We start from the raw sequence: 24,932 nt of genomic DNA on the forward strand, positions 1-24,932 counted from the left end.
GGTAGTCTAAAAACATGTTTCAGGATGATGATAATACAGTCCCCTTTATGCTCATGTTCTTTCCCTCTTTAGTTAGAGATATATTATAAATGTCATAGGTAAAGTTTGGAAAATCGCATTTATATTTTTAGTATATATACAACTTTTATTTCCACCATCTTTAGTGTTTTAATTTACATTTTTAAACCAATTAGGATACTCAATCTGTATACTGGTTTTTTTTTTCTTAACATTAGATATGGACTTCTACAGCAATACTTAGTGTTATCTCTTTTGTGTCCTGTCACTTTAGTTCTGGAGTCAGAGCTAAAAATGCTAGATATTGTGAAAATAAATCTAATTATCTTAATTATGGATCCCTTTTCATCTCCATCAGCGCCTGAATTCTGCCATTATCTATGATCGAGACTTCTCTTATAATTACTTTGGCTTTAAGGTAATTAATGGGTTTCCAGTAGTAGGAATTCCTTATAAGTGGGGAATCAGGAAATGCAGGTTTTTGTAATACAACTATAAAGGCACTAAATTCTGGGGAGTTGGGTTGGACTGGGGGATTAGGTGGGGCTATGGTGGTGGTGGTGGTTTGAATTAAGGAAATTTGCAGTTCGGAATTTTCCAAATAATTACTTCAAGATAACCTGAGGAGTTACACAGATAATTTGGGAGGATTAGTCCATATTATTGTTCTCTATACAATAATGATACATTGAATCCCTACTATGTGCAAAAAAAAGTGCTTTTCTAAGTACTTTTGTGTTAATAAATAGTATTGTGTAGTGATTGAAAACGTGAATGTTCTCACACCACATGGATTCAAATTTCTGCTCTATTTCTTATTAACAAGTTACTTCATTTCTCTGCTTCAGTTTGCTCATCTTTAGATTGGGGATAATAATAATAAAATTTCAACAACAAATTCTGTTGAGGATTAAATGAGTGTTGCTTAGCTCAGTGCCTGGCCTGATCTGAACACTTTATAAGTGTTATCATTACAATGATGATAAATGAATGCCATGACTTCTACAATTTATGTTACATACATTAACATAGAGCTGACTTTTTCCAGAAATTTTCATGCAATCCAAAACAGCCAGTTGATAATTTTTGAAACTGAAGCTAGTAAGAGGAAATATGTTTCATTTAAAATTATATAAAAACTGAGAAGATTCAAATAGACTGCCTTATTGTGAATGATACATCCACTGTGTCTTAAAAACTGCTCTAGAAGTTTTTTGATAGCTTTCCTTTTTCTAGACGCTGGAGCGTTCCTATTTGTTGAAGATCAATGGAAAAGGTAAGAACAACATGTTTGTGTAGTACATTTTCTATTCATCATCTGTGTATTCCATATAGAGTCTTAAGCTATTAGCCTTAACATTTCTGTTTAAACTAACATTTTAAACTTTAGGATTAATTTGTGAATAATTGTCCTACTTATTGGTATAGTTTTTAAATTGTCTTTTTTTGACTCAAGTACATGTCTCATCCTAGTTTTTCTGATATGTCCCATCATGTGAAACTCCTTTTGTTTTAGTGGCTGAAAGACCACAGCATATGTTGATGAGGGTTTCTGTGGGGATTCACAAAGAAGGTATTGATGCTGCTATTGAAACATATAACCTTCTTTCCGAGAAGTGGTTTACCCATGCCTCTCCCACCCTCTTCAATGCTGGTACTAACCGCCCACAACTTTCTAGGTATGTGTCATCTATAAATGCTTTTAATGTTCTGAAATGGTTTTGACTAGGAAATAAACCTTGACCTGAAGAAACTGGGCAGTTAATCACATAAAATTAATAAACATTTTATCACTCTTGCACTGATTAAATGAGATTTGCATTGTGGAAAGATGTCTTACTGCAGTGTGTTGAATGCATTGGAGAGAGACAAATGCTAATAATGAAATTTTCTAAAATTTTGATGATGATAATGAAATTTTCTAAAATGTACAGCTCTGGGAATATACTAAAAGTTATGATTATATACTTTAAATGAGTAAATGTATGGTATGTGAATTATGTCTCAAAGTTGTTTTTTAAAAATTAACACTGACAAGTAATTACGGGACTCTTACAGGAGTCTGTTTAAGAGATGATGGTAGTTTGGCTAATGGAGGTGAAAGTAGAGATGCAGAGATTTGGGAGATAACTGACAGAATTTGGTGATGTTTCAGATGTAATTTAAGGATAGTTTCTGAGTTTATGGACAGAGTAACAGGATTAATGGTGATGCCATTTTCAGAGGAAGGGAACACTGGAATAGTACCTAGTGATATATAAACAATAATGACAGCAAAATACACCCTTAGCAAGTTGGTTTGTACCAGAAATTAAAGGATGTGTGAACATTGAAAACCATGTCAATGTAATTCATTGCACTAACATTTTATACCACTTAATACTCTTTCATGATATGAAAAGTTTAGCAAAATTGAAATATATAGAAAATAACTTGTTTAATTTGGTAAAAGATATTCACTAAAAACTTAGAATCACCCCTGTTTTCAGTGTTGCATTGGAGGCCTGAGCCAGCATTGTGTTGAAAGAGAAAAAAAAGATTGGAAATGAGGGAACAAAACTATAATGATTCAAAAGTAGTAATTTTTACATAGGAAACTCAGGAGCTTCTATAGACAATTTATTAGAATTAATAAGAAATTTCAGGAAAATTTCTCAATATAAGTTCAATATAAGTTAATCGAGTTTTCTGTACTTCAGTTATCAAAAAACTAAGTTTTAAAGTATATCATTTATAATACTGCAAGACACCAAGGAATAAATCTAAAATAAATGGAGAGTGATTTTTATATCTGCAAATGGATTTAATATTGTAAAGATGTCAGTTTTCCCCAAGTTAATCTGTTGATCCAGTCAAAATTTCAAGATGTTAGTTCTAAAATTTATATGGAACAGCAAAAGGGTAAGAATAATCTAGTAGGCTGCTCAAAGATAACAGATCCAAATCCCTGGAATCTGTAAATGTTACCTTATAGGAAAAGTGGGTTTTACAGGTATGATTAAGAAGGATCTTGATATAGGGAGATTATCCAAAATTATCTAGGTGGGCCCTAAATCCAATCAAAAGTATCCTTGTAAGAGAGAGATTGGGGGAGTTATGATAGTGTGAAAATGGAGGCAGAAATTGGAGTGACATGGCTACGTGTAAGGAGCCACGAGAAGCTGGAAGAGGCAAAGAATATATTCTTCCCTAGAGCCCGTGGGTAGAGTGTTCTTGATTTTGGCCCAGTGAAACTGATGTTGAACTTCTGGTCTCTAGAACCACCTGTGAGAGAATAAATTTGTTTTAAGCCATCAAATTAGTGGTAATTGTTAGGGCAGCCACATGAAACTAATATAAACAGCAAGACATTTTCAAATAAAAAGCCCTACCAGATTTCAAGACTACTGTAAATCTGTTGTGATCAAGACAGTTATTTTATTTACTCTGGGGTAGACAAATAATAAGTCACTGGAGTATAATAGTCCAGAAACAGATTCAGGCTTATATGGGAACTTGATGAATAATTGAGGTGTCATTGCATTTCACTGGGGAAATGGTATTAGGGAAACTGATTATCCTGTGGGAAAAATATAATTGGATTTCCTTTTTTCATGCCATATGCAGAAACAAATTCAAGAAAAAAATGTAAATATGAGAGTAAATTCTTTTAGAAGACCATGTAGAGAAAATACCTATTTTCCTCCCTAACTTCTTACTGTGAATTTCAAGCATTCAGAAAAGTGGAAAGGAAAGGACAGCGAACATCCAGATACCCACCTCTGCATAGATCAAAAAATAATACCAACATTTTGCTGTATGTATATATTTTATCTTTAAAATAAAAAAATTTTTCTTTGGCTGACTCATTTGAAAGTGAGTTGTATAAATCATGACTCTTAATACTTCAGCCTACATCTTGATAGGAGAATATGTACTATCTCAGAGTGGTGAAGGATTTCTTAAAATAGGTACAATAAACAAAACAACATAAAGAAATTGACTGCATTAAAATGTAAATCAAAAACAAAGTGGTAAAAACAAGCTTTAGACTGGGAGAAGATAACTTGTAATGTATGTTAACTATTGCAGGATTATAAGAAAAAGATAGAAAGCCAAATAGGAACATAGACAAAGGATGTAAAAAAATTATGTAAATAATTCATAGAAGAAACTTGACTGGCCAGTAAATGTGAGATGATGATAAACTTTGCTACTAATTATGGAAATGAAAGTTAATATCAAAATGAGATATTTAATACTCATCAGATTGATAAAAATTAAAAGGCTGATAATATGTAGCGTTGGTAAGAATATGGAACACAGGTAACTCTCACACATTGCTAGGTAGAGTACTTATCCATCCTCTTTGGAGGATCTTCAGTAAAGTAAAACATACAAATTTTTGACCCAGCAGTGTCCTTCCTAGGCTTATACTCTACAGAAATCCTTAGAGATATGTAGATGTGTTCAAGAATTTCCACCGCAGCATTGTTTAGAATAGCAAACAGATTGGAAATATTCCAAATGTCCATTGACAGGCAAATGGACAAATATATATTGGTACATTAATACAGTGGAACACCTTACAGCACTGAAAGTAAACTACTTTCTAGCTACATGTATCAGTAGAAATGAATCTCTAATACAATATTTAGTTAAAAGCAAAGTTGCAGAAGGATAAATATGCAACCAGTAATTTTTAAAATGGACATGTATAAAGGCTGAAAGAAGGAAGAACTGCATGGAAATGGTATGGGATTATAACTAGGCTATATTTGTAGTATCTAATTTCTTGAGATAGTTGGTAAGTACAAAGTACATGCTCTGTTATTCTCTTTATCTTCTGAGTGTCTGAGTATTTAATAGAAAATGTCAGTGGATAGAATCTATTTGAGTGGTTGAATATTCCAGATGATGAAGGGATCATTGGTAGAGGAAGTTTCCTGAGGTAATGTGAGCATGATGAGATGCAAAGCACAGGTCAAGGGGGATATCTTAAAAAGGACTGAAAGGGAGCTAAATTTTGGTGGACATGTAAAAGAATTGGTTGACTGTTTTATAGATGTTGACTTTTTTCATAAATGTTTAATTTTTAATTTTACTTGGCTTACCCATAGGTTGAAAAGCCTGTGATGTATGCTTAGGAATTTGCATGAGAAAATGTTAAAATGACACATTTGCTGTTTAGTGAACCATGTAAGCAAGTCTTTTAGACTTACCTATAAGACTTCCTTCTATGCTTACCATTGAGGATAGGCAGAAAGGTGATTTCAAAATAATATATGTTGATATGTCTTAGTATCATATCCAGTAAAATATTTTTTTCTTCTAGAAACATCTAGGAATTTTGTAAACTTGAAATCTTTTATTTGCCATACTTAACTGTCTGGATTATGTAGTCAATTTTGTGATTCTGCTCTGTTTCATTTCTTTAATGAGTTGTGACTTTTTCCCACCATAGCTGTTTCCTTCTAAGTATGAAAGATGATAGCATTGAAGGCATTTATGATACTCTAAAGCAGTGTGCATTGATTTCCAAGTCTGCTGGGGGAATTGGTGTTGCTGTGAGTTGTATTCGAGCTACTGGCAGCTACATTGCTGGGGTAAGCTTCTGTTGTACGAATAAAAACATGTAGCCTAGAGGGATTCAAGTCCGTAAGCAACCAGGCTTATGGTTGAGATGGCGTCTGCTGGGCTTGGGAGACCTGGGTCTCTGTCAGTTACTAGCTGGCTGTGCGATTTGGAGTGACTCGTTTCATTGCTTCTGGCTTCATTTTTATCTGTCTTATTAGAGATTCAGGTTAGATGATCCCCAGGATCCTTTTTAGCTCAGATACTGGAATTCTAATTTATATTAGCAATAATAATAATAGCAGTTATCATTTACTGATTGTTTACTATATGTTAAGTCTATTATAAAAGTTTTACTTGAGTTTCTCATTTAATCCTTACTATCACAATAGAAAATATAGGTATCATTACAGACATATAATAGGAATTTTCTCCTTATAATACCTTTGTGAGTACAGGCACTATTCTCTTCATTTTACAAATAAGGAAACTGAGGCTTAAAAAGTTAAATTACTTCCAGAGATCAGTCACTTAGTATGTCATAGAGCCAGGATTCAAGTTTTTTTTTGTTTTTGTTTTTGTTTTTTTGATATCGTTAATGTACAATTACTTGAACAACATGGTTACTAGACTCCCCCTATTATCAAGTCCCCCCAGGATTCAAGTTTTAAACGTTGGCCCTTCATGATGTAAATTCCAGCTCTTTGCTAGTTCATGTTCATCAGGAGGCAAGGTAGTGATTTTGGGTAAGACAGGGCTTTAAATCCTAGCTCCCACTACTTCCTAGTAGTGTGGCCTCTTGTAAGTTATTTTACATCTCAGAGTTTGTTTCCTCATGTAATGTGAAGAAAATATCTAACTCTATTGAATAACATAAGGGTGTCCAGAGGAAACTATCCCATTGGGTGGTGTTTTGGAGGTGCTGTGATATATGTAGCACTTTTCATACAATAGTAGGGTGAGCCATGGCTCACTTAACTTTCTAGACAAAAAGCTGTCTTCTAGTTTTAGGAGACTGTATTATCTTCATTCTAGAATCCATTTATTGCTGAGAATCTCCATTTACCTTTATTGTCTTGATTTATCCATTGCACACAATTCTCATTGTAGGTTGCCTTGAATTCTTTTGGGGGAAAAATAGTATTTTTAGTCTACTCAAAGTGTGTCTTTATATACTGACCTTTAGAAGATGTGGAGTTTAAAGGAGTTTAAATTTAGCTACGCTTATTTTGGATTCTTTTGACTCAAAATTATATCTCATTGTAAATTAGAGATGCCATGAAATAACTTTGTACATAATTGTAATTTATTCAACAACATTTTGTTTATTTTATATCAGGCATTTTGTTTTTTGTTTTAAAAGCAGAGGTAGAGATGAAGAGCAGGAAAACTTTATATAGACTGGTAGAGAGTAATTCATTCCCTTTTGAGCCATTTTGTTATTTTCCTTGCTGAATCCCCTCCTTCTGCCCTAGGTGCCTTTATTCTTGGCTTATCTTTCAGACTAATGGTAATTCCAATGGTCTTGTGCCAATGCTGAGAGTATATAACAACACAGCTCGATACGTGGATCAAGGTGGAAACAAGGTATCCTCTGTTACTTGAAAGTACTGGACATCAGAACTAGAAATCTTTACCATATTTACTTAAAGTAAGATGGTTCATTGTATATGTTTCTAAACACTTGGCTTTTTTTTTTCACTTTTAAAGTCAATTTAATGAGGTTTAATTGTAAGGTGCACACACTTAAAGTGTACGGTTTGATGGGTTTTGAAAATTGTGTATACTTCTTTTACCACTATAACAATCAGAAACATTTCCATTACCCCAAAATGTTTCCTCATGCACCTTTGTTTTTATTACCCCATTCATTGCCACCCATATGTACACCACCCCTGGCTCCAGGCAGCCAGTGATCTGGTTAGTTTTTTTACATGTCATTTTTATTGGCAAAGAATTTCTAAGTGTGACCCCTATTAATAACTAACCTTGAAAAGGGGTTATGATATGTCATCTAAGTGTTTTTTTAGAAAAAAACAAACTGATTTACAGAGGAAAAGTTGAGAGGACTGGGTTGTTACCCAATGTTATCAGTAGGATAATTTGCATATGAGGCACACTAGTCACCTGTTAGGTTATGAATTTTCCTTGATGGACTTTAAAAGAAAATCCGTGGGTACCTTAATAAAACACATTTTTGACCTATAATTAGAGCATGACTAATTGCCATCAGTTAAATTGCTTTGGGCTTTACATACCTATCATACAATGTAGAGTGAGCTGGATGACAGCTGAAGAGGAAGCTCCTTCTTTTGTTCACTATGTTACTTTGGACAAGTTATTTAATCTTTGTTGTCCCACATTTTCTTTATGTCACTTGTTCTCTTTTATTCCTAGAATTGTAAGAAAAATATTGCTACTTTATATCTTATGCTTTCATTTGTTACTATCTCAATTAATTAATTGTAATAAAGATCAAAGGAGATACTGTAAAAGTGCTTTGGAAAATAGGAATTTTCTTTGTTTCCTTCTGATTCTGAAAAGAGTGATGATTTATTTACTATTAGCGACCTGGGGCATTTGCTATTTACCTGGAGCCTTGGCATTTAGACATCTTTGAGTTCCTTGATTTAAAGAAGAACACAGGAAAAGAAGAACAGCGTGCTAGGGACCTTTTCTTTGCTCTTTGGATTCCAGATCTCTTCATGAAACGAGTGGAGACTAATCAGGTGAGAGAGAGGTACCTGGTAGTAATAATGACTTGATTCCTATAAGCTTTCTCTTTTGAGATCTTAAATCATACTTAGGAAGAGTCCACCAATGCATTATGCTATGGGAGGCATCCTAAACAAGTTAAGAGATGCCACTGCTGTCTTGTTGGATTCCTATTCTCTAAAGCATATGCTATCTGACCTAAATGCTTAAAAAGTCATGTACAAACAGGTAGAACTAGATGTTTGAGCCTAAGTCTAAAATGATTATTTCTATGGAAGCCACCCTATCCATTGCCCTGTGCCTAAGGGACTATGTGTGGCTGGTTATTTGAAGTTTCTTATGGGTTCTTCCCTTTGTAGGACTGGTCTTTGATGTGTCCAAATGAGTGTCCTGGTCTGGATGAAGTTTGGGGAGAGGAATTTGAGAAGCTATATGAAAGGTACAGGAAAAAAGTGAAAGTAATACTGTTTTAACCATGTGCATCTCTTAAATGGGGCATCCAAAGTTTGAAACTACATCAGTCATTAATTTCTAGGAATCTGCAGAAGCTTCTGAAAGAAAGTGATTAATAATTTAATTTTGGTTAAGTTCGTTTCTTGAATATTCACCAAAATTTTGGTTTCTTATTCTTTCTTAAAATTTTGGAGACTTATAAATAGGTGCTTGGGTTTTTTAATTGATCTTTATAAAAACAGGGCAAGAGTAGCAGGGTTATTATTTTGCTTTGACATGCTGTACATTTGATAAAATAAGTTATGCTTTATATTGCACATGGGAATCAACAACTAGGACACACAGGTCAATAGTTCATTAAATAATAATGCAACAGGAGAAGTGACTAATTTTTATTGTTGATTTAGTGGGATTTTGGGGTGTATTTGAAGGGGTCTAAAGCTCCCTGATTTTCCTCTGTGCCTTTAGCCAGAGCAAAATGAGTATCATATTTCCTTTTTTTTCCTTTTCTCTTAGTAAAACATATAAGAGTTTTTGTAAGTTTATATTCAATGTCCTTCAAGTTGTCTGCAATAAAGATTTTCTTAGGGAATATTAAAATAATGTTAGCTTTGCCTTTCAGTTATGAGAAACAGGGTCGTGTCCGCAAAGTTGTAAAAGCTCAGCAGCTTTGGTATGCCATCATTGAGTCTCAGACAGAGACAGGTACCCCGTACATGCTTTACAAAGATTCCTGTAATCGGAAGAGCAACCAGCAGAACCTGGGAACGATCAAATGCAGCAACCTGTGCACAGAAATAGTAGAGTATACCAGCAAAGATGAGGTAGGTAGAAAAACCTCCGCCTAGAGTACTGAGAGAAGAATCATAGGAAGTTACTGTTTCTGTACCCTCACTTAATTTCACTTGAGAGGCTTGAAGGGAGTTTTCATACTACTGCAAGTAGAAGGGCAATAAAATCAACAGATTACATAGAAAGGAAGAGGTGTGATTCTGCCCTTGAATATCTTCTAGTATAAGCTGCGTAAAAAAGACTCAACTTTTTCTTACACACAAGTTGTTGTAATAGTCTTTACCTGAGAAAAATAGCAGTATACAGTTATGGTGGTTTAGGACAAATGCAAAAATGTGTTAGGATGCTCATTCAGTTTAGGGTATGTAAGCATGTAGAGAGTCCTGTTGGTGAATGAAGGGAAAAACTTCCAATCTTGTATCTTTAAGATGATTGACAGGACAGGCAAAGCTAGAAGTGGAACATAGATTTTTTTGTTTATGTTTATGGAAAAATTTTCCATTTGGGAAGAATGGCCCGCATGGCAGATCAGAGATAGGGATAGGTTTTGTGCTGAAAGTGTCAAGTAAGTTTGTTTTGATGGAGTCAATAAATTAAGGTTTGGAATATGGAGAGCATGGCAGGGGCTGGAAGAAAGGAGATAGTAAGTGGAAGCTGGCATGTCACAGAGGCAGGAAGGACATGCCTCTAAAAGGAAAATAGCACCAAAGTTCTAGAATGAGGAGGATAGTTCTTTTGGTTACAGAGTAGTTTGGTGTGAGAAGAGGTTGAAGGTTAATTTAAGGAGATTGTAGCAGTCAATGGATAATAGGCTGCTTGGACATTAACTATAAATTTTGGAAATGGGGAGGAAGAAGCAGATCCCAAATTCTAGGACATAAGAAAACATGACAAGTGAAAAGTGAGGAAGAAAATGGTAAGTGAGTTAAACATACTGCTATGGTTGCAGTTTAATTCGACAGAATTTACTGAGTACCAGCTATGTGTAAGACAACAGTACTTAATGTGCTCTGGGATGTAAGTGAAGACGGCTCAGCCTCTGCCCTCTGGTAACATGATTTAGTTGAAGAAAATTGGTAAATACTCAAGAAATTATTAGACAAGATAAAGTTATAGAGACTAGAGTGACCCTTTTTTTTTTTTTCCCCACACAAGAGATTTTATTATCTGAAAGAGAAAATGGCTGCCCCCAGAGAGAGGGAGCAGCCTAGAGTGACCCTTTTTAAAACAATCAGATAATACAGTTTTTCCACACAACACTCCCCTTATCCTGCCTATTCAGATTTACTTTTTCTAAAAATTGAGTATAATTTACATACCATAAAATTCACTCTTCTCAAGTGTACAAATTAGTGGTTTAGTATATCCATGAGGTTGTGCAACCATGATCAATATCTAATTCCAGAACATTTTTATCAATCCAAAAAGAAACCTTGTACCCATTAGTAGTCACTCCCTGTTCCCATCTTCCCTCCTCCCTGGCCACCACTATCTATTTTCTGTCCCCATTATGGGCATTCTTTATAAGTGGACATATAATACTTGGCCTTTGTGCCAGGCTCTTTTTCTTAGCATGTTTTCAGGTTTATCCATGTCGTAGTATGTATCACTCCTTACTCAATTCCATCCAGAATTTTTATAATGCCCCATAAGGTCCTACACAACTGAGTGTCCCCACATCATTTGCTATTACTTTCCCACTTGCTCACTGATCTCCAGCCCTACTAATTTCCTTGCTGTTCCTCAAACATACCAAGCGTGCCTCCACCTTACGATTTTTGCTGTTACAGTGAATGTTAAAGTGCTCTTCCCTGCAGGTAGCAACATGGATTCTTTTCTGGCCTCTTCAGTTCTTTGTTCATATGTCTCATTCTAAGTGAGGTCTTCCCTTAACAACTCTATTTAAAAATGGCACTTCTTCCATCCTCGTCTTGAAAACCCCATCTTTTCCTGCCTTTTCTTTTCTCCCTAGCGTTTATCAGCCTTACATGGTCTGAGCTGTGTTTTAAAAATGGATATTTTGGCAACGTGTAGAATTGAGTAGATAGGAAGGGCATGAAGGAGTGTAGGTGAGAGGAGTTATGAGTTCGGATTGGGATAGTCATATTCAAAATGGATCAGAAGGTTATCATTTAATTATTAATAATTAAACTTTATTAAGCATTTATTATATGCCAGATGTGCCAATACAGAATATATAAAGATAAATAAGATTCCTACCTGAAAAACGTTCATCCCCTATCATAGTGTAGTGGGAAAAGTTATTTGAAGAGCTTTTTCAAAATTCATGAACTCCTATCCTCTGTTATTAAAGGCTTGTCAGAATCTTGATAACGATGAGGTAGGCATGCATATTTTATTTAATTTTAATTAAATAGTTACTAAATGTGGCTGTTGGCTACTGTATTGGATAGTATGCATCAACTGATGGAGACAGATACACATAATAGCACAATATGACATATGTCCAGTAATAGAGCCATGTACTGTGCCACAGGGTTCTCTCCTTGTACCTGTTTCACTGGTGTGTGTACAACTCACCAGTGTACAACTCACAATTGAATAGGTATTCCAATTTAAAAATGAACTAGTGGATGATGAAGAGGGAGAAGATAAAGATGAAAATTTAAAATTTTAATGTTAGAGAGTGTTAGAGTCTTATGTCATGGTGTCATTGACCTGGGGGAAGAAGTAGCAGTTTTGTGATTCTTGACCCTTTTTTTGTGTGTTCCAGGTTGCTGTTTGTAACTTGGCTTCCCTGGCCCTGAATATGTATGTCACACCAGAACACACATATGACTTTAAGAAATTGGCTGACGTCACCAAAGTCATTGTCCGAAACTTGAATAAAATTATTGATATTAACTACTATCCTGTTCCAGAGGTATGAATAGATTTCTCTGCTTATTGGTAATTATTAAAATGCAAGGTGGTGGGGTTTATCATGGTCTGGCAGTCATCATTTATATGGCTATCATTGGAATGGTATGAGAAAAATGAGAGATAAAAGAGTATGTGTCATTTGGGGCAGGATGTTTGCTTTTTCTGTTCAGTAATGTTGTCTCTTTCTTTCCTAAATCTGTTGGCCTAAAGGCATACTTATCAAATAAACACCACCGCCCCATTGGAATTGGGGTACAAGGTCTGGCAGATGCTTTTATTCTGATGAGGTATCCTTTTGAAAGTCCAGAGGCCCAGTTATTGAATAAGCAAATCTTTGAAACCATTTATTATGGAGCCTTGGAAGCCAGCTGTGAACTGGCCAAGGAACATGGCCCATATGAGACCTATGAGGGCTCTCCAGTCAGCAGAGGAGTAAGTATATGGATGAAATTTCTTTTTTGCCTGTGAGTACCTGTACTAGGCTAAATGGTAGACCTCTAAAGATATGTTCACATTCTAATCCCTGGAACCTTGTGAATATTACCTTATCTGATTTTAAATGGGTCTTTGCAGATGTAATTATGGATTTTGAAATGAGATTATCCTGGATTATCCAGGTGGGCCCTAAATCCAGTGGCAGCTGTCCTTATAAGAGGTAGAGAGAAGAGGAGAAGGCAGACATACCTCATCATGGAGTTCACATTGGAATGATGTAGCCACAACCCAGGAATGCTGGTAGCCACCAGAAGCTGGATGAGACAAAGAACAGAACCCTTAGGCCTCTGTAGGGAGTGTGGACGTCCTAACTTGATGATTTGGGGCTTTTGACCTCCAGAATTATGAGAGTTTAAATTTTTGTTATTTTAAGCAACCAAGTTTGTGGTAACTTGTTATATAGGCTATAGGAAACCAATATGGCACTTCTGTCTTTTGGAGTAAAAAGGATACTTTAATATTTTATTTAGAACTAGGCATTGCTCAAATAACTGAAGAATGCTAACTGTATTTTCTACTGCTAAATTTAACAGATTATAACAACATACATTCATTATCTCAGTTTTTGTGGGTTAGGAATCAAGTCTCACCATCTGTGGGTCTTGTAAGGCCAAGATGTCAGCAGAGGCTGCAGTCTATTTGAGGTTCAGGGTCCTCTTGTAAACTTACCTGATTGAATTCATTTCCTTGCAGCTCTAGTATTATGGTGTTTTGTTTCTTCAAAGCCAGTAATAGGGAGATCTCTCATTTCAAGAAAGACACAGTCCAGTAGCTTTTTGTGGGAGTTTCATCTGATGAGTCAGATTCACAAAGGATAATCACCCTTTTGTTTAACGCAAAAATAACTGATTTGCAACCTTAATTACATCTGTAGAAACCCTTCACCTTTGCCATAATTATTCAAGTAACATCTGCCATATTCCCAGGTCCTGTCCACTCTCAAGAGACTACATGGTTTGTGCATCAGGGGGTGAGAATCTGGGAGCTGTCTTAGAATTCTTCCCACATTGCCTATATTACCAGTAATATGATTCTCTTCCATGTAAAATAAAACTTTATTTTTAGTTCTGATATTCCTGCTGATATTTAGGAAATCCAAGTGTAGTTGTTTGAAAATAGGTGTTTAGTAGCTAACTAAATAGATCAAGGGGCAGATTAAAGCAATAAAGAAAGATGAGGTTAGAGTAAAATTTTTATTTAATGTTCAAAAAGAGAATGCATTTCAGCAATATACTTCCATGTTATGATTTCCTGGTTTTGTAGATAGATGGGTCCTCTGAGAAGGCTCACAGCTGGGACATGGGGAAGAGGTAAGCCTTCCCCAGTTTTCTTAGCCTGTTTTGGTCAATATGACTACATGGAAGTTTGTCCAGCAACATCTCTGGACTTTGTATTCCTTGTGCAGAGGAATTCCTTACACAAAAGTTCTACTAGAAGACAGGATTTGTTGGGATGTTGGGGCATGGAAATTAGTCATTTGGTTTTTGTCATAGTTTTAAATTGTCATAGAGGGATTTATCATAAATTTATGTTGTTTATTCCTTAGATCCTTCAGTATGATATGTGGAATGTTACTCCCACAGACCTGTGGGATTGGAAATTTCTCAAAGACAAGATTGCAAAGTAAGTACAGATGTAAAGTAGCTTTGAAGTAAAGAGGGTATTGGTGCTTATTCTGGCTCTTCAGATGTTATGTATGTTATTTTAACTTAAACTCATTTTTTTTTCTTTTAAGTGGGCTAAAAAACTTGTCAACTCTTTTTATAAAAATACTTTGTGAGATCTTATATGTATAGTATCTGCAAATTGCTTGGCACAATGAAAGCATTTCAGTATATGTAAATATTATGATCTTGTTTTACTGGCTTTACCTAGATTAGGCAACTCTTTTTCTCATTAAATCTTCATATTTCCAAGTGTGCTTGCTTTTTAAATGTTTTTCACTTTTATATATTGCCTAACCACCTTGAGCACATAAATGGCTTTTGTTGACTTGATTGTCATAGGAACAAGTTAGGGATATTTGGAAGAGCTTTTGGAGGGTAATGTGTTAAACTGTGTGGAAGAAAAATATAAAAACTGAATTTTTGTAGGCCTTTCAAACTAATAAATGTGAGATTTAGGGGCAGGCAGAATGTTCTGCTGAGTGTGAATAATGAACTAAGGTGTTCTCATTTTCTGTCATAATGAGTTTGTCTTCTAGGTTAATCGTGCTGTGTTTAATGTTTGCAGAAGGAAGCAGTAACTTTCACATGCTCTTTAAAAAGAATCTATTTGCCTTAAAGTTGTTTTCTTACTGAAATAATACATGTTAGAAAATTCAGAAAACCATACATACAGAGAGGGAGTGAAATGAAATTATCTCAGTACCACCTCCCCACAAAAAAGCCTGTTTGCATCAGACAACCACTGTCTACTTTACGAAGTAAAGATATGGAGCCGGTGGGTGATTTGCTTGATGCCTCAACTAGAAGTGACAATGAGGTTGAGAACTGAGTTGTACAGACTCCATTAGGATATGAAGTTCTCAGCTAAGCACTATAATCCAGTGGTATAAAATGTAGGAAGGAGAAACTCTTGTTTGAAAAACTTAAGATTTAAGTAAGGTAAAACATGTCACACAAAGTATACATAAAGGTATAGGTCACAGAAAATGTTTGTAATATATATATATTTATATTTGATACTTGTATTTGGTGGTATCTGCCTGATCAAGAAAGATGTTCTAGAATAGGTATCCCTTTGGCTGAGCTTTGAAGGAGCTGAGAGCAGTTTGAAGATTTCTTAATATTCAGATGGTATATTCTTCCTTAAGCACTCTCTTTGGCAATGAATAAAATTAAAAAAAAATGTTAACCTTCTTCTAGGAATCGAAAAGGTAATAGGAATTCAGGAATATAGTTTGAGCATAATTTTTCCCTGTGGAGAATTGTGGTGACAGATACCTGATTTTGACAACTTTAACATAATCATGTTTCCTGCCAAGGCCTTGTACAGTGATTATGTAGGCACTTAGAAAAGAGTGAGGATTGAATGAGTGTGCCCTGATACAGTTGGAACTTTCCAGTAGCCATTTGAGTGTTTCCTTGGGCAAGCTAGTATATCAGGTGCTATGATCCCTGAACGTCACAGTGCAAGTGGCATAAGTCATGGCATGATAAGGATTGTCAGCAGTAAAACTTGTACTAATTCTGTTTAGGAGTCAGGCATTTAGGATGGGTGAGCTATGTCACCCATACTGTGGAGTTAAATTAAAGTCAGATATGAGTCTAATGTATGTATGGTGTTACTCACAGTGGCTGTATTTACTACAGTGACTTAAAATAGATGCTTTCCTGGCAGGTTGTAGTTTTAGGACCAGCACCTAATAATTTCCTTTTCTTTAGGTATGGTATAAGAAACAGTTTACTTATTGCCCCAATGCCTACTGCTTCAACTGCTCAGATTCTGGGGAATAATGAGTCCATTGAACCTTATACCAGCAATATCTACACTCGCAGAGTCCTGTCAGGAGAATTTCAGGTGAGAAGATCACAACTAGATCTACAAAGAGATCTTTTAAAAGCCTGATGTTGGGAACTAGATCTACAAAGAGATCTTTTAAAAGCCTGATGTTGGGAGTAAATACCAACTCATATTTAGTATTCCCTTTTTTCTTATGGGAACAAAGCTTTGATCCTCATTCCTAATGTTATATGTTATTTTAGCACATGATAGAAATTTAATGAATCTCTGTTGAATGAATGATTGAGAGTTGAGTATGAAAGTAACTTGTTGATATTAGAGTTCATGTGATATTTAGCCATTCTATAATCATAGTGATTTATACTATAACCTCAAATACTTAAGTTGATGATACTCAATATACATATAGGAGCATCATTGAAGACAGTGGTTCTCAACCTTGGTTACAAATTAGAATTTCTGGTGGGTAGGACTCCTAGTGTGGTTTTTTTCAAAAGGTTCCCAGGTAATTCTAATGTGTTGCTAGGGCTGAGAACCATAATTAAAAAGATTTTTATGAATTTCCAGATTTCCAGAAATAAATTTCTGTAAGGTTTGGGTAGATACTTTTCTAATTGTTCTTAAGTATTTATTGTATCCTTAAAAAAAATCCCAATCCACGGCAATGTTCTTTTTGTTTTTACAAATACCTCATGTTAGGATTCTTGAATAACAAATATTAAGATTTTAAAAGAATATATATTTTGTGTGGTGTGATGGACCTCTCAGTTTGATAAAATACAGAACTTACCACATAAGCAATTCTTCAGTGATCTTATTTACTTTAAACTACAGGTCTGTTATCCTTTTTAGGTCCTGTCATTATTATTTATTCCTTCACATCTTTTCTGTTTTTCCATTCAGATTGTAAATCCTCACTTACTCAAAGATCTTACTGAGCGGGGCTTATGGAATGAAGAGATGAAAAATCAGATTATTGCGTGCAATGGCTCTATCCAGGTACAGAATGAAAATGATATGTGTAAGAGCGCTCCCTAGGCTCCTAATGGTGCTGTTAAATTTATTTTTCTCTCATTTTGCTGGGCGTCAGGGAGGGAACAGCTATAACCTCAAGTGATCCGTCAGCCATTTTGAACTGTGAGTTCCCAGAAATACCTTTAGAATGAGGACACAGAGCCAGGACTGTTGCTGATGATTTAGAAAGATATGTTCTGGTGGTTTGAGTCAGGGCTGTTAAATTACCAGATTCAGGCTGAGCTGCTTGAAATGAACAAAAACAAACAGAATGAATCTAAAAGAAAATTGGGTTGTCAACAATTGAGGCTTTACCGACCAAGTCCCCACCCCTCAGCATGAGGGCTGTATTCCTTACACTGCAGTGGCTTTCTGACATAGGAACTGTGTACACGTGAAATGAGGCCTTTCATTCATCCAGTAATACTACATTCTTCTCTAAAAGGTAATCGCTCTAGAAGGTCAAATGCTTTTCATTTACTTGCCCAGGATATTGTCCAAAGAATCAGGGGAAGACATCCTGAAAGGTATTTGTGATGGAATCACCTGCCTAATTATTGGTCCAAGATTTGAAGTTTGAAGCTGAAAGCTGAGTCTGGAGGAGGAAGAATAGAGGGTACACATTAACACCTTCAGAAATAAATGAGTGTGTTCCAAAAAAAAGGAAAGAAAATGATGTGTGATCTCTAGGAGCTAATTTGGACTTTGGTACCTTCTCACTTATCCCAAGCAGTGGAGAGAAAGAATGGCTTTGTTTACCTCTGCATTCTTGTGCTGGGATTAAATGCATCTTCACATGGCTGGCCTTACCTTCTTGTTTGTGCAATAATATAAAGCAGTTTCCAGCTTCTGTGCACATTAGAATCAGCTGGGGAGCTTTTAAAATCCTGAAGCTTAGGTTGCACCCCTCTCCAGTTAAATAAGAATGTCTGGGAATGTGAACCAGGCATTGGTATTTTTTTTTTTTTAAGACTGCTTAGGTAATTCAAAGTGCATAAAGTTTAGGGACCTCTGATATGAAGTCTGAAAGTAGAGAGTAAAATTTAATAAATTAAGTATGATGGAGATGGAAGACTGATAGTCCAAAGACAGAGTCACAAATAGTGTTTAATAAAGAAATACTTGCAACTGAGAATCAAAAGGATAGAGATCTCTGGCTAAACTTTGCTCTGCTTGGCAACATGTAAAGATTCCTGTAACATTTTTATATGTGCTGACAGAAACTGTAGCATTAGCTAGTCTGTATATTTTGATCCAAGTTACCTACACCTAACAAAACCTTATTTCCATTGACTCCAAATGGAGTTTGCAGAGTCCTAGTTTATTTAAAGGGTTTTATTTCGTTGCTTCCCTTGACCACGCCTCTGTGAGTTAAAGCTGAGATTGTGTTCTCTATAAAACTCCAGGGTCATGTGTTGTTTCTTAGCTCCTTCCTCTAAGTGCCTCTAGAACAATAAACGTTTCGGCTATAAACCAATTAAAGATTGATCTTAAATGATCACAGCCAGGTATTTTGTTGGTTGATGGGGTTTTGTTGGACTTTCTAAGCCAGAGGTGATCAGCCTTGGGAAACTTGATAAGGATCATCTTGTATGATACTGAATGGTACAGTGGTCCAATAGGAAGTAGAACCAAGGCCAACTCTTGTGTCATTATTATGTTTAATCACATTAATTTCTTCAACCAGAGAATAGTAAATGTTTGTTTTCTCTTCAGAGCATACAAGAAATTCCTGATGACCTGAAACAACTTTATAAGACTGTGTGGGAAATCTCTCAGAAAACTGTTCTCAAGATGGCAGCCGAAAGAGGCGCTTTCATTGATCAAAGCCAGTCTTTGAACATCCATATTGCTGAGCCTAACTATGGCAAACTTACGAGTATGCACTTCTATGGCTGGAAGCAGGTTCGTAGAGGAAATCAAGGAAGTCAGTATTGACAACTTGGGGTATTTTGAAATTGGAACAGAGTTTTATATTCTACTTACCTATTAAATACTTCCATCTGAAAGTTCTTCTACTTCAAATCAATATGTTAAAACGAACCCATTGTTTTTATACCAGATCAAGTTCTTACTTTATATTTTCTTGTTTCTTTTAGGATTATTTCATTCCTAGGTTTACTGTCCTAGTAATCACTCATCAAGTTGTATTGGTTGTTCCTTGTATTGCTTCTTGAATATCTTCTTCCTTAGTCTGCTGCCATTATTCTTAACTTCCTAACTGATCCCCTGCTTCTAGTATCTCTGTTCTAGGCCATCTTGTGCACTGCTATCATTCCTAAATTGACCTTTACACATGCAAACCCACTACTCAAAACTACCCATTATCTCTCTGTTTTTAACTGTCTATAAAAGCCAGTTATTTAGCTAGTAATTGCCAATTGTAAAGTCCTGTGATTCTTGATTATATTCGTATTACCTGGCAATGTGCTGGGTATTTATACAGAATTAACAAGTTAATTTTTTTATAGCAAACATGTATTGAATATATACTGTGTGCTAAGATTGGGGATACTGAATGAAGGATGATGATCCTTATCCTTGAAGTAGTCATATGCTTTTCTTACACAGAGACATAATCTAGCCCCTAAATAGTTATAATCTAAGGCAGACATGTTGTCTTTGGCAAACTTTGAAGTCATACACACAAAAACCACAAAAAAAGACTGAAGAACAAAAATATTTGACATTTCCAAAGAGATAATCCTGTTTTAGGGGTAAAAGCAATAGAATGTACTCTCTGACTCTTTCTTTAAGCATTCTTGAGAGGGCTTCCTAAAGGACATAGAATGCCAAGTTGAGATAATTTGACCTGGTTTGTGGAAATGTATTTTAAACATTGCTCTTGAATGATAGTGTTCTCACAGGTTTTCCTAATGTATTTATTTCCCTTATAGGGTTTGAAGACTGGGATGTATTATTTAAGGACAAGACCAGCTGCTAATCCAATCCAATTCACTCTAAATAAGGAGAAACTGAAGGATAAGGAAAAAGCATCACAAGAGGAAGAAGAGAAGGAGAGGAACACAGCAGCCATGGTGTGTTCTCTGGAGAACAGAGATGAGTGTCTAATGTGTGGATCCTGAGGAAAGGCTTTAGAAGAGACCAGCACTTCTTCAATAGTCAAACTACTTCTTGAGCATAGATAGGCTTAATAGGTTTGCTTGAAGTGGTAAGGCTTTGCTGGATGGACATGTTACAACAAAAGGATCAATTGATTTAAAGTACTGTTACTATAGAGTGTGAAAGTATTGATTTTTTAAATTGAAATATTGGGACTCAAAATAGAAGTTTTAGGAATGCAAAAGAAGTCATCTTGCAAACAGGGAGTGACCAAGTAGGGTTTCATTGCCCATCTGGCTTCTCTTTTCTGGTGCCTTCAGTTTTGGTCAGGAGACTTAGTTTTGCTGCTTTGACTGGTGGGTCCCTACACGCAAAACTGAGTCGTAAACTCTGAGAATTGCTGACAGGACCTTTATCTGGATAAAGTCCTATAGGTCATTCTGAAATAAAGATAAACATTTCTAAGTGGTTGTGTGAAACTAATTCTGTCTTATTTTCATGCAAAGGCCAAATTAAAAAAAAACACTTTCTGTTCTTTGAGAGTTCAGGGAGGAAATTTTTAGGAAGTATACTTAGGTGCTATATGGAATTCCAATCTTAATATATGCCATTTCCCTTTTTTTGCTGTGGTAAAATATACATAACACAAATGTTACCATTTTATCCACTTTAAAGCATACAATTTAGTGACATTAAGTATATATACAATGTACAACCATCACCACCATCTATAACCAGAACTTTTTCATCATTCCTTACAGAAGCTGTATATAAAATACTAACTCCCCATTCCTTTCTTTCATTCTCTCATAACCTCTATTGTTTCTTTCTCTGAATTTGCCTATTCTATGTACCTCATATAAATGGAATCTCACAGTCCTTTTGTGTCTGGCTTATTTTACTTAGCATGATGTTCAAGGATTGTCCATGTAGCATGTGGCAGGATTTGATTCCTTTTGAAGACTAATACTCCATTATATTTATATATCATATTCTGTTTATCCATTCATCTATTAATGGACATTGGGTTATTTCCACCTTTAAGTATCATACTGATGTTGCTATGAATATTCATGCCCAAGTATCTGTTTGAATCTCTGCTTTTAATTATTTTGGATATATACCTAGAAGTGGAACTGCTAGAATATGTAATTTTGTGTTCAACTTTTTGAGAAACTGCCAAACTATTTTTTATATCAGCTGTGCCATTTTACATTCCCACTAACTGCGTGAGAGTTCCAGTTACTCCACATACTTGCTAATATTGGCTAATTTTTTGCATTTTTGATAATAGCTATTCTAATGGCACTTGACAGTTGATTATGTGTCTTGGTGTGGGTCTCTGAGTTTATCCTTGAGGTTTGTTGAATTGCTTGGATTGGTAGATTCACATCTTTCATTAAATTGGGGCATTTTCAGCCATTATTCTTCAGATAATCTTTTTGACCATTTCTTTTCCTTCTGGGACTCCCGTAATTGTCTATTGGTCCACTTGTTTGTGTCCTGTAAGACCTTGGGCTCTGTTCACTTCATTTTTTTCCTTGTTCCTTAGATTTCATATTTCAGTTGTCCTATCATCATGTTCATTGATTCTTCTTCCTGTTCACATTTGCTTTTGAGCCCATTTAGTTTCAGCCATTATTCTCTTCAGCTTTAGAATTTCTCTTTGGTACTTTTTAACCATTTCTATCTCTTTTTTGATACTTTGATTTTAAGACATCATTTTCCTGATTTCCTTTAGCTCTTCAAGTATATTTAAGACAGTTGTTTTAATATCTTTGTCTAGTAAGCCTGATGGCTGGGCTTCCTCAGGGTTGGTTTCTGTCAATTTATCTTGTTCCTTTGAATGGACTATGTTTTCCTGTCTTTGTATGCCTATGTTTTTTTTTTGTTGTTGAAATACTCTATTTGAGGTGTTCCCAAACTTTTTGCTGAGACTATTCCTTGTTGTGTGATCAATGAAATCGCTATTCTTTATAACATGTTCAGTTAATATTTTGACATATTTCCTTGAGTTTCAGAATCTCTATCAGTCTTTGCAGATTAGCTCTGTGCTAGGCCACTCCTTTCACATATGGCTAGGCTTACTGTGAGCCTAGGCATCTGTGATAGTTAATTTTATGTGCCAGTTGGCTAGGTCATGGTACCCAGATCCCAGATATTTGATCTAACATTGGTTTAGATGTTGTGAAGGGTTTTTTTTAGATGAAATTGTCATTTAAATTAGTAGACACTGATTTAAGTCAGTAAATCAGATTGCCCTCCATAATGTTGGTGGTCTCATCCAATCAGATGAAGGCTTTAAGAGAGAAAAAGATTGAGATCCCCTGAGAAAGAAGAAATTCCTACAGATTGCCTTTGGACTTGAGCTACAATATCAGCCCTTCTCAGGGTCTCCAATCTGTTGACCTGCTCTGCCAATTTTGGATTTGCCAGTTCTACAATTGTGTGAGCCAATTACTAAAAATCTCTGTGTGTGTGTACACATACACATCCCTTATTGGTTCTGTTTCTCTGGAGAGGAAGAACCCTGACTAATACAGATTTGGTACTGAAAGTGGTTTTAGACAATAGAATTTTAAGGATGAGTTTTCTGAAATAGTTCTGGTGTTTCTGTAGTTGGTTCTCCAATCTGATTAGATTTAAGGGCACTAATGACTATTTCCAGTAGCAAAGAGCACTGATAGTTCATGCTGTGATGTGGCAATACAGCAGACACACAAAACACCATTATTGGACCCCTAATCAAATACTTAAAAGAGACAAGGTTCTGGGTGACCATGTACATGTTCTGCCTCAGGTGTATCCATTCTCCAACCCTGTGTCATAATTTTAGTTCATCTTGATCACCTTTCCCTTCCACAGTATGTCACAGGGCTCCATTACATTGACTTGGACCTAGTGAGCAAGAAGTGGCAACTATTCTAGACTTACTAGTAAGATATTTGTGTGTCAGAGTGGGAAATAAATTTGACAAAGATTCATGGGCTTTCTAACTGGAATTTCTAGGGGTCCAGTTGTATGAGGCATGTTGAGAGATTGATTCTATCGTAATGGGTAAGTTATTGCATCTGGCTCCTCCTGCAATCAAAAGAGGCGTAACACCCAGTGGGCCTCTTCTAATTTCGGAGGCAAAATGGCAACATATTCGTCATTTGGGTGTGCTACTCAGGGCCATTTATCAAATGACCTGAAAAGCTGCTAATTTTGAGTGGGCCCAGAACAAGAGAAGCCAAGTCTCTGTTCAGGTCTTTATTATGCATTAATCACTGGCTTACTGACCTATCTTCTCACTAAACTGAAAGCTGCTGGTGGGGAGACCATGTCCCAGTGCGGCTCAGGGCCCACCACAGAATGTGTGCTTGATAACTGATACATTGATAGAATAAATGAATGCATCAAGGGATTTTAATAAACATTCTCATTTGCAACTTAGAGCATCCCTTGAAGGTTGAATGAATGGATGAGTGAAAACTAGCCCCATCAAGGCTCAGAGATTCCAAGTGATTTGTTTAGTGTCACCTAGCAAGAAGACCTATGCCTCAAATTTAGGTTTCTAGGACTCTGCCATCTACACCACAGTTTTTCCCCTCACACCCCACACAAGAGGCCACATTGGACAGGCTCCGTTTATTCTTAGGCTCAGAATGTTAAGAGTTAGCATTTATTGAGCACTTCCAGGCATGTTTCCAAGGGTTGTTTCATATCGTATCTTTAGTACAGCAACCCTAAGAGATGAATACCGTTTATTGATCCAGTTTATAAGTGAAGACATTGAGGTTTAGAGAAAGTAACTAATTTTCTTAAAGTATCATAGGTATTAAGTGATAGAGCTGGGAACTTATGTTTGTCAGTGGTAAAAGGTGGAGTTCGGGTCCAATCAGGTTTCCTTGCCTCCAAATCCCTCACAAATCTCTTTCTTCTCACTCCCAAACTCACCGTAGGAGAATGTGGTGGTCTCCTGTCCCAGTGCAACCTCCTGTGGCTTTGGCTTTGCCTCTGAAAAGGTGAGGCTGGAGGTCAGGACCCAGCTCCAAGGCACTGATCTGCAAGGCTGAGGGGAGGGATGGATAAGTAGACCTGAGGCTCCAGGGGAGGAGCCTAAGGAGATTCCCAGGGATTCAGAGGAGGACACAATGAAAAACCCAGAGGAACTTAGGGAGGACTCCAGGGAAGCTGGGTGGAGGTGACATTGTCCCAACATTTTCGTGTCTATAGCTCTTGGTATTTCTTACCGAATGCTCATATCTGCTGAGGTATTTTCCCCATTTTACAGATGGGCCAGTAAAGGTCCAGAGAGAACAAGTCAGGATTCAGGTCAGGCTCATCCCAGGGGCACTAACAGGCTGGGTATTACTGACTGGGATGACCTGGGGCCAAGCTGAGGGAAAGGAGCTCCTGCAATCTGGGGGTTACCTGAGTATACAGTGGTCACCCAAAGGCAGGAAAGGGCACGTGGGAGACAATGAAAGAACCCAGTG

At 36.2% G+C, this 24,932-nt stretch overlaps 1 protein-coding gene across 3 annotated transcripts in view; it reads left to right on the forward strand.

Annotated features, from left to right (window-relative positions):
• RRM1 (ribonucleotide reductase catalytic subunit M1) overlaps window positions 1–20,916 on the forward strand; it is a 31,206-nt gene extending 10,290 nt beyond the window's left edge. For 2 of the 3 annotated variants that reach the window (XM_037026182.2, XM_037026184.2), the window contains exons 5-19: window positions 377–436; window positions 1,255–1,294; window positions 1,535–1,697; window positions 5,462–5,603; window positions 7,075–7,158; window positions 8,139–8,300; window positions 8,646–8,725; window positions 9,362–9,563; window positions 12,266–12,415; window positions 12,625–12,846; window positions 14,456–14,532; window positions 16,296–16,431; window positions 17,278–17,373; window positions 19,105–19,293; window positions 20,286–20,916. In XM_037026182.2, coding sequence (XP_036882077.1) covers window positions 377–436; window positions 1,255–1,294; window positions 1,535–1,697; window positions 5,462–5,603; window positions 7,075–7,158; window positions 8,139–8,300; window positions 8,646–8,725; window positions 9,362–9,563; window positions 12,266–12,415; window positions 12,625–12,846; window positions 14,456–14,532; window positions 16,296–16,431; window positions 17,278–17,373; window positions 19,105–19,293; window positions 20,286–20,474 — 1,992 coding nt within the window. In that variant the 3' untranslated portion in view covers window positions 20,475–20,916. Of the gene's footprint in view, window positions 1–376; window positions 437–1,254; window positions 1,295–1,534; window positions 1,698–3,667; window positions 3,815–5,461; window positions 5,604–7,074; window positions 7,159–8,138; window positions 8,301–8,645; window positions 8,726–9,361; window positions 9,564–12,265; window positions 12,416–12,624; window positions 12,847–14,455; window positions 14,533–16,295; window positions 16,432–17,277; window positions 17,374–19,104; window positions 19,294–20,285 lie in introns of those variants that run through there. The other variant, XM_017647045.3, reaches the window with a different exon arrangement.
• Window positions 20,917–24,932: the final 4,016 nt, after the last annotated feature.

Source organism: Manis javanica, chromosome 11 (genome assembly GCF_040802235.1).
Source record: "Manis javanica isolate MJ-LG chromosome 11, MJ_LKY, whole genome shotgun sequence".
In the NCBI taxonomy this organism is placed as follows: domain Eukaryota; kingdom Metazoa; phylum Chordata; class Mammalia; order Pholidota; family Manidae; genus Manis; species Manis javanica.